This window comes from Nipponia nippon, unplaced genomic scaffold, assembly GCF_047370975.1.
Source record: "Nipponia nippon isolate SJK-2023a ecotype South Korea unplaced genomic scaffold, ASM4737097v1 scaffold_9, whole genome shotgun sequence".
Lineage (NCBI taxonomy): Eukaryota > Metazoa > Chordata > Aves > Pelecaniformes > Threskiornithidae > Nipponia > Nipponia nippon.
The window spans coordinates 45,805,907-45,818,578 of record NW_028262413.1 but is presented as its reverse complement, the minus strand read 5'-3'; the positions used below and the strand labels follow the sequence as shown (position 1 = coordinate 45,818,578).

Sequence of the window (12,672 nt, the reverse complement as noted above, 5' to 3'; positions counted from 1 at the left end):
GGTTAATCACTCCAAAGTGGCAAAGCTGTGTTAGTGCAGCTACAGTTATTTCATACAGTTACTTGGGATGTGGCTGCAGACCATCTTTCATTTCATTTCCACCAACCAAGAGGAGCTGCCCCCTTGCACCGCTACGGCTGCATCTCGGGAAGGAGGGGTGGGGAGGAGATGGGGCCAAGCATAGTTCTGGCACAGAGCTGTGGGGCAGGGTAAGGGCTGTCCTGGCAGCCGCATTGCTCCCTTAGGAGAAGAGCTCTGCACCAGCTGTGGAGAGGGACCTACGTGCTCATCTCCTCCCAAATGAGGTGCTCATGCGCTAGGTGACGTTAGCCATCTTTCGAGCTTTTAATTAGTTTGGCTTTGTATTTAAAGCACATCTTGGGCATTTCGAAGCCTGCCATACAACATGTCTTGTCCACGATTGCTTTTCATGAGGCTTGTGGGGCTGCATTTTCTGGGCTGTGGTAGTACAATTTGGAGCTGTGAGAGTAAGCCCTCGGGGGCTAATCCGTGGCTGCGGGCCAGTTTCTGCATAAACTGGTCTTATTTTTAAAGTCCATTTTCTCCAGTACACTTTTTTTGGCCTGCAAAAGAGTTCTTCATTTAAAACGAAGAACATAACACTCTCTCCTTTCAGTTGGTCTTTTGGACACGAGCCAGTAGTGCCCACAACAGCTGTACCACAGGTTAAACATTCAGTCTCTAATGGTTTGGGGAACATTAGGGTTTTTAAGGCTTCAACAGGTCTAGAGTAAATAGTGGTCAATAAAGAGTAGCTCTTCTTTGTATCCCTACACTCTCAGTGCTCTGCACTAGAATAAAGCTTGCTTAGAATATAATCATTGCAAAATTAATATCCATGAAAGGTTCCTTTTTTGAAAAGAATCATAGAGAAACCTGTTTCACTAAAAGAAGAGTTTGCAAGAGTTCAACTAGTAAGAATCTGGTAACAGGCCTGGGGAAGTTTGCACGTAATGTCTGTTAGACGTGCCTGTGTTGCTCCCCGCGTCTGTGTTTAATGGCTGCTACGTGGGAGGAACAGAGAAATTACAGAGAGAAATTACAAATAAATTTCTCTGTTGTCTTCTCCCACCCACCAATCTCTATTAATGAGGTACACAAGAGGTAATTATGATTTTTTGTCTTCCTTAGGGCTTTCCAGTATTGTGTGGAGTCAAAAGCCCGTGTGTGCTAATAGGTAATATTTAGCATAGTGTTTTGGGCCCAAAATGAGGTAGAAACTACGTTAGCAGTGATGAGTGATAGTCGAACATTGCCCTTGTTAGTGATCAAACCCAATGCTGAAGACTAGCGCTGCCTTAATGATTTAAATGGATTAATGTTGGTGGCGCTGTCAGACTGTATGGAGGGAAGTGCTCCTTTCTTTCAAGTTTTGTAGATGTGGCTGAGAAAATGCAATGCACGTGGGCTCCTTATCGTGAAGGAAAGCCTATGGGCATCACAGTGCTTCTGCAGCATTGGGTCAGTGTCCACAGGCGCCTCGGCCCAGGAAGGGTTAAATTGCTCTGATGGCTGCTGGCCACTTGGACTTCATTTACAGCACTTCATGCCACTGTGCAAAAATAGTCGGTAAGTCATTATATTCTCTGAACTGATTAAGCCCTTCCGATGCCCTTCGGTGTGCTTCATACCGGCGTGGAGCGTACCTTGGTTCCTAGGTGGGGCATCGGGGCCGCAGGATGCTGGCAGGTCCCGCACCTCTTGCCGCTTGCTGAATAGGGAGACAAGAGGGATGCTGGAGTAGGAGAGGGGGAGACTTCATAGGAAAAACAACGAAAGTGCTAGCCTTGCAAGTCATTCTTCTGAAAAATAGGGTTATATAAAAGCCTGGCTACCGTAGTGCTTCTCATTAGTTGCGCTGCAGGGTTGGCTGGAGCGCAGGGTTCGTTACAGTTGTCACCTTTTTGGCTGGAGCGAGGTGGCTGTTAATAGATGTTTCAGTTGTGAATTGCTTTGTGTTGAAGCAGCGGTAAAGACTTGCTGAGATATGTTTTATTTTCAGTTCAGTTTTCAAAGTTAGCTAGTTTTTGGAAGAGGCGAGAAGTAGTATTAGAAGTTCAGAAGTTAACCAGCCTAGCTAGGAGGTTATTCCTGCGTGGCAAGCCAGAGCTTTAAAATACGCTTGTTAATTTTATTTAGAGCCATTTGCTAGGCGTTCATATCTTAACTTCCATTGGGAAGTTTCGTAACATTTTCCTACCCATCGGTATTCTATTAAAACTTCGTTGTGTAATCTAAAAGCCTTTCTGCTTCTCATGGTTTCCTCTCGTAGCTAATTCAGAATGCCCTAGATGGCAGTTTTGGAATAAATGCATTCTGGAATAAATGCATTCAGGCGGCATGGTCTTGATTTTGTTTTCTTATAAATTCAAAAGAAGATTTGAAATTAAGTCCTATTGTCAATTTTCCTTTAAATAATAGTTGCCTAATGACATGATTTAAGAATTTTTATCTAATGTCACAATACTCTTGGGGAAGCCTGTGCCTATGGTTGTATTGTAGTTAAAATGTCAGTACTGTTGCCATATGCATTTAATACTTCTAGTTCTATATATATGTATTGTGTTAGAGAGGATAGATCAGTGGAGTCAGTAAAAATATACGTGTGGGTCTTGCAGTGTTGGACTGGTCTTGTTCTTGCTGTGTGAGCTCTCCATTGGAATAAATGGTGTTTACAGGACTGACCGTAAGTGGGTGTGATCTGAGGTCTCCTAGAGCCCTTAACAGAAGCGGCGAGGTTCAAAGTGGACAAAAAATAGCGTTACTAGTAGAGGAAACAATATAGGGATACAAATGAAGAACAGTCTTCGGGTGAGTGGAAAAACATGCTTCTCAGGAAAGCATGAGGTTGGTTCAATTTGGGTAAGTCTCTGCTGAACGCAGGATTAGACCAGCTAACCTCTGCCCATAGGACTCTTAAATCTTGCATGACTTCTAAAGGGATATACGTCTTGACAGGCAGCTTGTCTGTGGCTTGCCAAGAGGCCATCGCCAAGATGTTCTCCTTTGGCTGCCTTGCTGGATGGGATCTATCTAATAAGAGGCAGCCTCTGGCCCGAATCGCTCACCAACAGCGTGAAAGCAGCAGGAATCACTTGGGGGAGCGTGGGCAAGAAGGTGAACTTGAGCAGGAAAGGAGAGCGGGTGGGGGACTGGTGATGACCCATGAAAAAAATGTCCTTTCTTTCTCAGTCCGGCCGAAATCCCTCCCTCCCTCCTTTGAAATGAATTACATTCGTTCAGATTAAAATCCATACGAACCATTTCAAGTAGGCGCAGCTTGCTCCTGTGCTGTCCACAGTGATACGCTGAATTTCAGGTTTCAGGATGCGCACATCTGGTTTGTTAAGATAGTGGCAATTAAATCCAGGTGTAAGTTTATCCCTTAGATTCAATGTCTGTCCGCAATAATGGGAAAAATGCAACTGAAGGCCTAATAAAACAGGACTTCTGCTGGGTCTGAACAGCTGGTAGAAGCATCACTCGCGCCGTCTGTTAAAGGGAGGCTTTCTGCGCCTGTGATTTTTCCTTCTAGTGCTCCCTTTAATTGCCATCATATTTGAGTCACTCTCTCTTCTGTTCATCTTTTGGATTTTAGCTCTTTGCTAATCTTTATAGCCTTTTTACATGTGCTTTATCGACTGTATTACCTACAGCAAATTCTGCTGCCGATAACGTAGATTGGGTCCTATATCAAATGAAGCTGTCGTGTCCGCTCCAATGGCAGGGTGATGACATTTGTGTTGTGACATAGAATCAGCCCCTGATCTTTTTAAATGGCCATTGTCTAGGCTGGTGTATAACTTCGGCCTCAAGGGGTTTTTTTTTCCTCTTGGGATTTTTTTTTCAGCTTATTTTCCACATTATCATCCTGGTTCCCACACGCCTTTCGTTATATCAGCTACTGCCTGACCTACTGAAAACTGTAAAGCTGGTTTGCCTGCTTTTCTGAAGTTGTGGCTTTCTGTAAGGCTTCTGAATCTCATCTTAGCTCACTATCTTCTTGTTTCGAAATAGCAATTTCCACTTGAAGCATGCTTTTATTCTAGCGTACGTATGCATCCTGTATTACCTGCCTTCTGGAACTGCTGCTAGGAGTCTCAGGTGCATTTTACTTTCTACTGACATTTTTAAATGACAGGGGAACTGTGGCTTTGCATTGCAGCACTTGAGGTAACATATTTAGCATCTTCACTAAAACATTCAGCAAGCTGGATTTTTAATGCCTGAACAGCATTTGGGTGTAACAGAAAAGGTGTTGTCATACTTGCTTACTATGTATATGGCATCCTTTCTTATTGTTCATTATTATTATTATTATTATTATTATTATTATTGTTATTGTTATTGTTAAAGCTCATGGGAGGCAGAAGAATAGTAAGAGTTTTGCAGTGAATGCTTCATGGTTTTTTTTTCCCTGGTGATGCTGTATTGTTGTGAAAAAATGAGCTTACAGTCTACTTACTGCTCAGTTGTTTGGCCGACGGTGATATCTCTAGAATGGGCTGTAGTAATCCCAAATCCATGGTAGATGTTTCTTTTACCAGTTTACAATGAATAATCCTCTTAATTTCCTTGACTAGCAGCTGGTATTGCTACAACCTGTGCCTAAAACCAAGAACAGCTTATTCAGAAAGCCGCCTGGCCCTGCGAGCAAGGAGGCATTTTCTCCCAGCGGGGGCTAACTTTCACAAGTACAGCACTGCCGAGACACTGACTTCTCCTTTCTCTCTTCTAGATGCAGCAGCTGTTTTATGAAAATTATGAGCAGAACAAAAAAGGCTATATCCGAGACCTGAGGAACAGCAAAATACACAGAGCTATAACGCTGCACCCCAATAAGAACCCCCCGTACCAGTACAGACTTCACAGCTACATGTTGAGCCGCAAGATAGCAGAGCTGCGCCACCGGACTGTACAGCTGCACCGGGAAATTGTCCTGATGAGCAAATACAGCAATACAGAAATCCACAAAGATGACCTGCAGCTGGGGATGCCACCCTCCTTCATGCGATTCCAGCCCCGCCACCGGGAAGAAATCTTGGAGTGGGAGTTTCTTACAGGGAAGTATTTGTATTCGGGTGCCGACGGGCAGCCCCCTCGGAGAGGAATGGACTCTTCTCAGCATGAAGCGTTGGATGACATTGTTATGCAGGTCATGGAAATGATCAACGCCAATGCTAAGACCCGGGGGAGGATCATAGATTTCAAGGAAATACAGTATGGCTATCGCAGAGTAAATCCGATGTACGGAGCAGAGTACGTTCTTGACTTGTTGCTTCTGTACAAAAAGCACAAGGGGAAGAAGATGACCGTCCCCGTCAGGAGGCACGCGTACTTGCAGCAGACGTTCAGCAAGATCCAGTTTATGGAGCACGAAGAGATGGATGCCAAAGAGCTGGCCAGCAAAATCAACCAGGATTCTGGATCCCTGTCTTTCCTCTCCAACTCGCTGAAGATGTTTGTTCCCTTCCAGCTCAGCCGATCAAAAGTAGAGAGGAAAGAACTCAAAGACAAGAAGATCAACATCCTGATTCCTCTCTCCGGACGTTTTGACATGTTCGCAAGGTTCATGGGGAATTTTGAAAAGACGTGCCTCATTCCAAACCAGAACGTCAAGCTGGTTGTCCTGCTTTTCAATTCCAACTCCAACCCTGACAAAGCGAAGCAGATCGAGCTGATGAGAGATTACCGCTCCAAATACCCCAAGGCTGACATGCAGGTTTTACCAGTGTCGGGGGAGTTCTCGAGGGCACTGGCTCTGGAAGTCGGATCTTCTCAGTTCCAGAATGAGTCTTTACTTTTCTTCTGCGATGTTGACTTAGTGTTTACCACAGAATTTCTCCAGCGGTGTAGAGCCAATACAGTTTTGGGTCAACAAGTATACTTTCCCATCATTTTTAGCCAGTATGATCCAAAGATTGTTTATAGTGGAAAAGTTCCTAGTGACAATCATTTTGCCTTCACCCAGAAAACAGGTTTCTGGAGGAACTATGGCTTTGGTATTACCTGTATTTACAAAGGTGATCTTCTTCGAGCAGGTGGCTTTGATGTCTCCATCCAAGGCTGGGGCCTTGAAGACGTAGACCTATTTAACAAAGTCATTCAAGCTGGCTTAAAAACTTTCCGAAGCCAAGAAATTGGAGTGGTCCATGTGCATCACCCTGTTTTTTGTGACCCTAATCTTGATCCAAAACAATATAAAATGTGCTTGGGGTCCAAAGCTTCAACTTATGGGTCCACGCAACAGCTGGCTGAAATATGGTTTGAAAAAAATGACCCAAATTTTGGGAAAAGCAGCAATACTAATGGCTCAGTGAGGACAGCCTAATGTCCAGCTATGCTGGAAAAGACTTTTTTTTTAATTATCTAATTTATTTTTGGGAAAATGTTTTTTGATAATTCACTTTTAAAAGACCACACAGGATATATTTTAGAAATCATCATTGTTTTCTTACAAAGCACTCGTTTTGAGAAGAACAAGGCCGTTGGTTTTTTCGTTGTTGTGTTTTTGGTTTTGAACAAAACTGTGATCAATATTTGCCTTCAAACACAAAAATTGTTTAAGAGTTATCTGACCGATCAGCGGAAATCTGACTTGAATTACAATTTCCTTATGAACAAAAGATTGTTTCCTACCTTTTCCGTTGCTGTCTTCGTTGCTGGGATTCTGTAAATCGGGACCTGAGTGTGCAAGCCAAGTGACAAAATGGTGTATCTAAATGTTTTGTTGTGACTGCTACCGTGCAAAGATTCTGCTTCTTTTGTTAAGGATAGCCATTATTTTTTAAATTGCGTTAGAACAAAACAAATCGGTGTGGCGATGATAAAGGGTATTAATCGCAGGAGGTTTTATTTTCCAGATGGCTGATTATTTCAGTTTAAAAATACACTTCCACTTATTATGGCCAGGCGACTTCAAGGGAGGGAAGAATGTAAGCACAACCTGCTATCCGATTAGTCCTTGTAGAAATTTTTGTCTTTTATATTTGGTCCATATATGGACGTAATGTTTTAAGAATCCATGGTGGGTTCTGTGTATTATCCTCAACCGCTGTCCTGTTTAGAGCCGAGACGATGCGATCAAGAAACGCCGAAGCGTAAGGAGGGAGGGGAAGAGGATGGGAAATGCGAATCTCTTGCAGCAAAGCGACAGTACGCAACGAACAATTAGAGATCCCTAACGAGAACTTTGAAACATCTTCTATACCGCGTGTACTGCACCTGATTGCATTAATTTTGTTCGGTCGGTTACGTGATGTTAATGGGAACAATTATTACGTTTGATTACTAGTTTTATTTTGGGATTATTTTTTTCTGTATCTGATAGACCGTTAATTTATTTAATATCCATTGTTTTAGGTTCTTGACCTTTCCTTGAATATCTGTTAGTCATTTTAATATTATATATATATATATATATATGTGTGTGTAAATATATATATATATATTAGGAATGTATTGCATCTTCTCACTGATAAGGTAGTGTACTTCATACGTGCAGTAAATGATCTCCAAAGATGACTTTCTAAAATATTTTTTTCATGGATCTTTTTTCCCCAAATTTCTTTTAACATTTTTGGAATGACTCCAGTAAGCTTAGGAATGTTCTTGGCATTCTAAGAGGAACTGGGGATGGGGAGGCCGAATACAAGGAAAGTGTGATCCCTATGAATTAACACCTAGCGAGGTAAGAGAAAATATACAAAATAAAGTGCCTTAAAGCCAGAAAGGGAACCCTTTACACTGAGACTTAGTGAATGGACATTGTCATTGAAGCAGATGATCTGTTGGGACCTACCTACCTGTAAATATATCTTGCTCAGCAGAAACAAAAAATAAAAACCAGCGAACAATATATTTTTCTATCGTATCCTCCAGCACCATTTCGTCTCATTGCTCTCAGTTCCACTTTGCCTACTCTTTGGGAAGTGGAGACTAGTGAAGGAACGGAGAAAAACCGATGCTGAGGTGGTTGCCACATGTTTGAAGGGATCTTATGGAGTAATTGCTATTCCGGTAGAAGAAATAACCATTGTTTACACGTGTATGGAATATGAACTGCAACTAGTGTAGAGTCGATGTCTTATAATGTTCATCGTTTTTTGGTGACAGTCCCAAGGATGTAGGTACTTGGATGGAGTCAGTGCATGGAAAAATCTTTTTTTTTTTTTTTTTTTTTTTTGACTTGCTTCTAAGATGCAATAAAGATTTTTTTTTTGCAATCGGAGCTCCTCATGTCGTCTGCCTCAGTCTGTATCTTTTCATACAGCGTAGGCACAGCCGCAAAGGTCGAGCAGCTTTGGGAAGTAAGTCCAGGTAAAAGGATCTCCCTCTTACCAAGGGTTTTGACCTCGGTGTTGTGTTTTGGCCCAGAATAAACGTAACGCCACGCACCTTGGCTCTGGGCAAAGGGAGGACATCTCTGTTGATCAGACTCTGGTGCACGTTCCCGGTGCGGCCCGCGCTGATGAGCTGTGACTTCTTCCTCGTGAAAAGATTAAAAGTGCTTGTGCTGTCGGCAAACATCCGTAGCTATACATTTAAAATGCATACGATGACAAGGCTGAATGATTTCGTAATGTTTTGTGTATTCAGAACACAGTAAAAATAATTATTGTGTCGAGCACTTATTTCTGATAGCTCTGCCAGTTTTATCACAGTAGTTCGATATTGGTGTGAGGCTTTTTTATATAAAAATTAAGTCCCAAAGCAAGAATCTTAGGGATTACAGAAGTGTTTCTTCACACAAGGGAAAGGAAAAAAAAAAGGCAACTAGTATTTGTGGCTGCAGAAAAGAGCTTGAAGAATATGAACCCTATAGAACTGTACCAAAAGACGGGGGGAAAAAAGCCCTGTACTTATACTGTGTTTATTAACATTTATGATTATGTAGGACTTTTTTTAGCCCATAACAGCCGGTAAAAGCAGAATGCATGGAAATGGAAAAAGCCTTTTAATGAAAAGCACCCATCTGGTATTGGGTTTTTTTTGCTCAGTTGCCGCAGTTCTGATTCAGTTACCAAACCTGTCCCAGCAGCATTAAAAGCGAGTTTTACACCAAGCTTGCAGGCAATGCTTGAGGCCCCACATCTTAATTGACCACATATTTTATGGACTCACAGCTTAAAAGTAATCCATGTTAAAGTTAAGTTTTGAATTATAACCGTCTGTGATAAAGTCTAACCTTACAAAACCCATTTTATACTAAAATAAGCGGTATTTGCTGCCCAAGTTGTAAGGAGCTTGACCAGGTGGAAGTCATCGGCTGGCAAGTGCTAACCCAGCCCCTGACACAAATCCCTTCTGGGGCTGGAACGTTTCATTCGCAGTTTGCTCTGGTGGTTTGGTTCGGAGAGAAGTTTTCTTCATGCCGAGAAGCCAGCTGGTGCTGGAAAACCCGGGAGGGTTTGCCTCTGGTCCATTAAGAAACACAAGGTATGGGGAAATGAGATGGTGGCATCCTGACACTGAGGAACGCGGTGGCCGAGAGTCCCTTGCTGAGGTTTGCTATACAGTGAGATGCTTCTCTTCTTCATTAAAACCATTAAAAATGTGAGACGCTGCTTTCCCTCGTCCTTCCAGTGTATGTAACCCGTCAGACGCCGTGCTGGTCGCGGGCATGCTCACTGCAACGAAACTCCCGCCCAAGCAGAGCTTTGCAGCCCTTCAGCCCTTGCGTTTAAACCCTTCCACCTTTTCTGGACACCCATGGGTGCGAGCTCAGTCTCACACAGACCATGAACTTGTGAGCCTCCCACCAGTGACGCTGAGGGACCATCTTTTGAAGCACAGATGGGATGACCCATCACCACCCTCACCCTTCAGGTACCTTCGCTCCCCGGCCCCGCGTTGCTTGGTGTCCCCACCCCGGTGCTCCTCCGGCAGCGACCGTCCCCAGGGACGTTTGGGGCGGAGGGGGGAGCCGGGTTGTCCTCTGGGCTGCCGGGGGAGCGGCCAAAAGTCACCGCGAGCCTGCAGCTGGGGCGTCTTGAGGCTGCGCTTTGCCCTTCGTTCACGAACGTTCACCAGTCGCTGGAGTTAAACTGCACGTGAACCTTCAGGGAGAAGCAGCGCAGGGGGGGCTGGATTTATTACCGCTGTTTTCTAAGAGCCCATCCCTCCCAGCAGCTCATTTCTTTGCTCAAGGATCAATGATAACAAAAAAAGGCAAAGGACGTGGGGAAAGCACGGCTCCGGGAAAGGCGGTGCGGTACTTTCAGTGGTGCGGTACTTTCGGTGGTGGGGTACTTTCCATGACCGTTGTGCTCGACGCGACTATTTACAGGTTAAATATTTATACGTAACTTTGCAGAGTCACAGCCCGTGGAAGGATTTCAAGTTTTCGCCCTTTAGGCACAGCGGGGTTTTATTGCCCTGAAAAATCAGTGACCGGCCCCAGCCTCCACGCAGCTTCCCTGGACCTGGCGGTACGGTTCCCTTCAGCAAAATCAGCAAGAAAGTCCTGCTGACTCTGAATCTGCTTAGTCTGAGCTTTTGTTGAAGCTCTAACTTTACATTGCAAATTATTAGCCTAAGTCGTTTCGCATGAATACTTGCTAAAAATACTCCGCTTGCACAGCCAGCCTCACTCCAGAGCTTTTTGAAAAGAAAATCCTTCAGAGGCATTAAAGATGGAGAGGAGGTTAGCGCCTTGCCGGGGGCAGACACTTCCAGGGTCCCTCCTCTGCTCTGCTTCAGGACGCGGCGGTGTCTGGGCTGCTGGGACGCTGCCCGCGTTAGGACCTGGTTAAACAAATGGTTTTGTGCCCGGGGCCACAGTCTCCGCAGAGTGGCACGCCAGCAACGTGAGTTATGGCGCTGACTGGAGCAAATTCAGGGGTTTTTTTGGTCCTGGTTTGAGCTCGAAGGCCGTCTCCTCCGCGGGGCGTGGGACGCCTTGGAGACGGCCTGGGCGCCCCAGCCGAGGCACGTTTGGGCTGCAGCGCAGCCGCATCCATGAGCTTTCCTTCCCCGAGTCTTTTACGGGATTTCACCCGGCGGCTGCTGCCAGAGGCACTTTTATGCCTCACGTCCGAATGGCTGCTGACGCTTTCTCAGGTGCAAGAAACCCATCCGCATCCTTTCCAAGCTCCAAAACCCATCTCCCGGCTCTCCTCCAGCCCAGGAATCTCTACCACCTTTTAAATCACATTTATGAGCAAGGCAAAAAAAAATTGAATTAACATCAGAAAAATAACAGACCGAATACTGGGCTGGCTGTATTTACTTTCACACTTTAATTCAATAAAAACCTCAACTTTAATTGACCTGAATCGGCTCCAACATTTCCAGCGTGCTGGGCTCGAAGTGTCTTGGAAATCGGGGGTCCCAGCGGCGCGGCCGGGGGTGCCGGGAGGACTTGGCCCAGGTCCTGCTGCGCCTCTCGCCAACAGTTTCTTTAGAAAAGAAAGACAAAAAAAAAAATAACAACACTTTTGTGCTTTATTGACTTTTCAATAAGAGGGCTCATACAAAGGGCACAGTTTAAAGTAATTCTGCGATAAAACAAACTTGCAAAGCAAATGCGCTGCGGTACGGGGCAGATAAAGGCTGTTTGCTTTGCCGGCGTTGGCTCTGCAGGCAGTGTTTGGCCCTGGGGAACCCACGTTGCCGCAGAGGGGCAGCCTCACAGGGCGGGTACGTGCCCTGGCCGGCTGCCCCCTGCCAAAAGTCACTTCTGTGATTCCCCTGGTGCTGAGCACCTGCCCCAGGGGAGCTCAGCCCCCAGCACCGTCCCTGGCCCTATCCCCATCCGTATCCCTGGCCCCATCCCCATCCGTACCCCTGGCCCCATTCTCCTCATCATCTCCATCCCCGTCCCCATCCTCATCCTCCATCCTCATCCTCATCCTCATCCTCATCCTCATCCTCATCCTCATCACCATCCCTGGCTCTATCCCCATCCGCATCCCTGGCCCCATCCTCATCCCCATTGTCATTGTCATCTCCAGCCCTATCCCCATCCTCATTCCCATCTCTGGCCTTGTCCCCAACCCTATCCCTGCCCCATCCTCATCTTCATCCCCATCCCGAGCTCCATCCTCATCTTCATCCCCATCCCAAGCCCCATCCTCATCCTCATCCCCGTCCCGAGCCCCATCCTCATCCCCGTCCCGAGCCCCATCCTCATCCCCATCCCGAGCCCCATCCAGGGCAGCCTCTGCAGCAGAGGCGCTTGCTCCAGAGGAGCAAACCCAGTCGTGGGTGATGGCTTCGGCCGGTCCCCTGCACTCAGCGACGTCTGTGCAAACCAGGAGGTTCCCTCTATTCGCCGTGCTGCTCCACAGAGCCCAAATCTGCAAAAAAAAACAAACCAACCCTGGGCTGTCCGAAAACTCCCCCCGCTCGCCCTGGCTGTAGGGTAGCCGAGGGGGCACGAAGCGAGATGCTCACCTGCAGCTTCTTTCGGTCCCCGCCGCAGGAGCTCTCTGTGGGGATGGCAAAGTCCTTGTAAGGGGCCGGCAGTGCCTGCCGGACCCCGGTAAAGCAGTTTTTGGTGTGGCTGCCAGGGTTCCCTCCCGACCCGCGCCCACGTCCCAATGGCAGCAAGCGGGATGCCACCAAAGCCGGGGGTGCTGGTGGGCCCCCCAAAGCCTTCCCACAGCACTGAGGAGTTGCCCCTAAATTAAAAAGATTTAAAGGAAAGGG

The 12,672-nt window shown here is 46.0% G+C and overlaps 1 protein-coding gene across 1 annotated transcript in view; it reads left to right on the top strand.

The window, feature by feature from the left end:
- CHSY1 (chondroitin sulfate synthase 1) overlaps positions 1 to 9,587 on the top strand; it is an 81,252-nt gene extending 71,665 nt beyond the window's left edge. The window contains exon 3 of the mRNA XM_087743906.1: positions 4,760 to 9,587. Within this exon, the coding sequence (XP_087600032.1) occupies positions 4,760 to 6,352 (1,593 nt within the window). The 3' untranslated portion in view covers positions 6,353 to 9,587. The remainder of the gene's footprint in view (positions 1 to 4,759) is intronic.
- Positions 9,588 to 12,672: the final 3,085 nt, after the last annotated feature.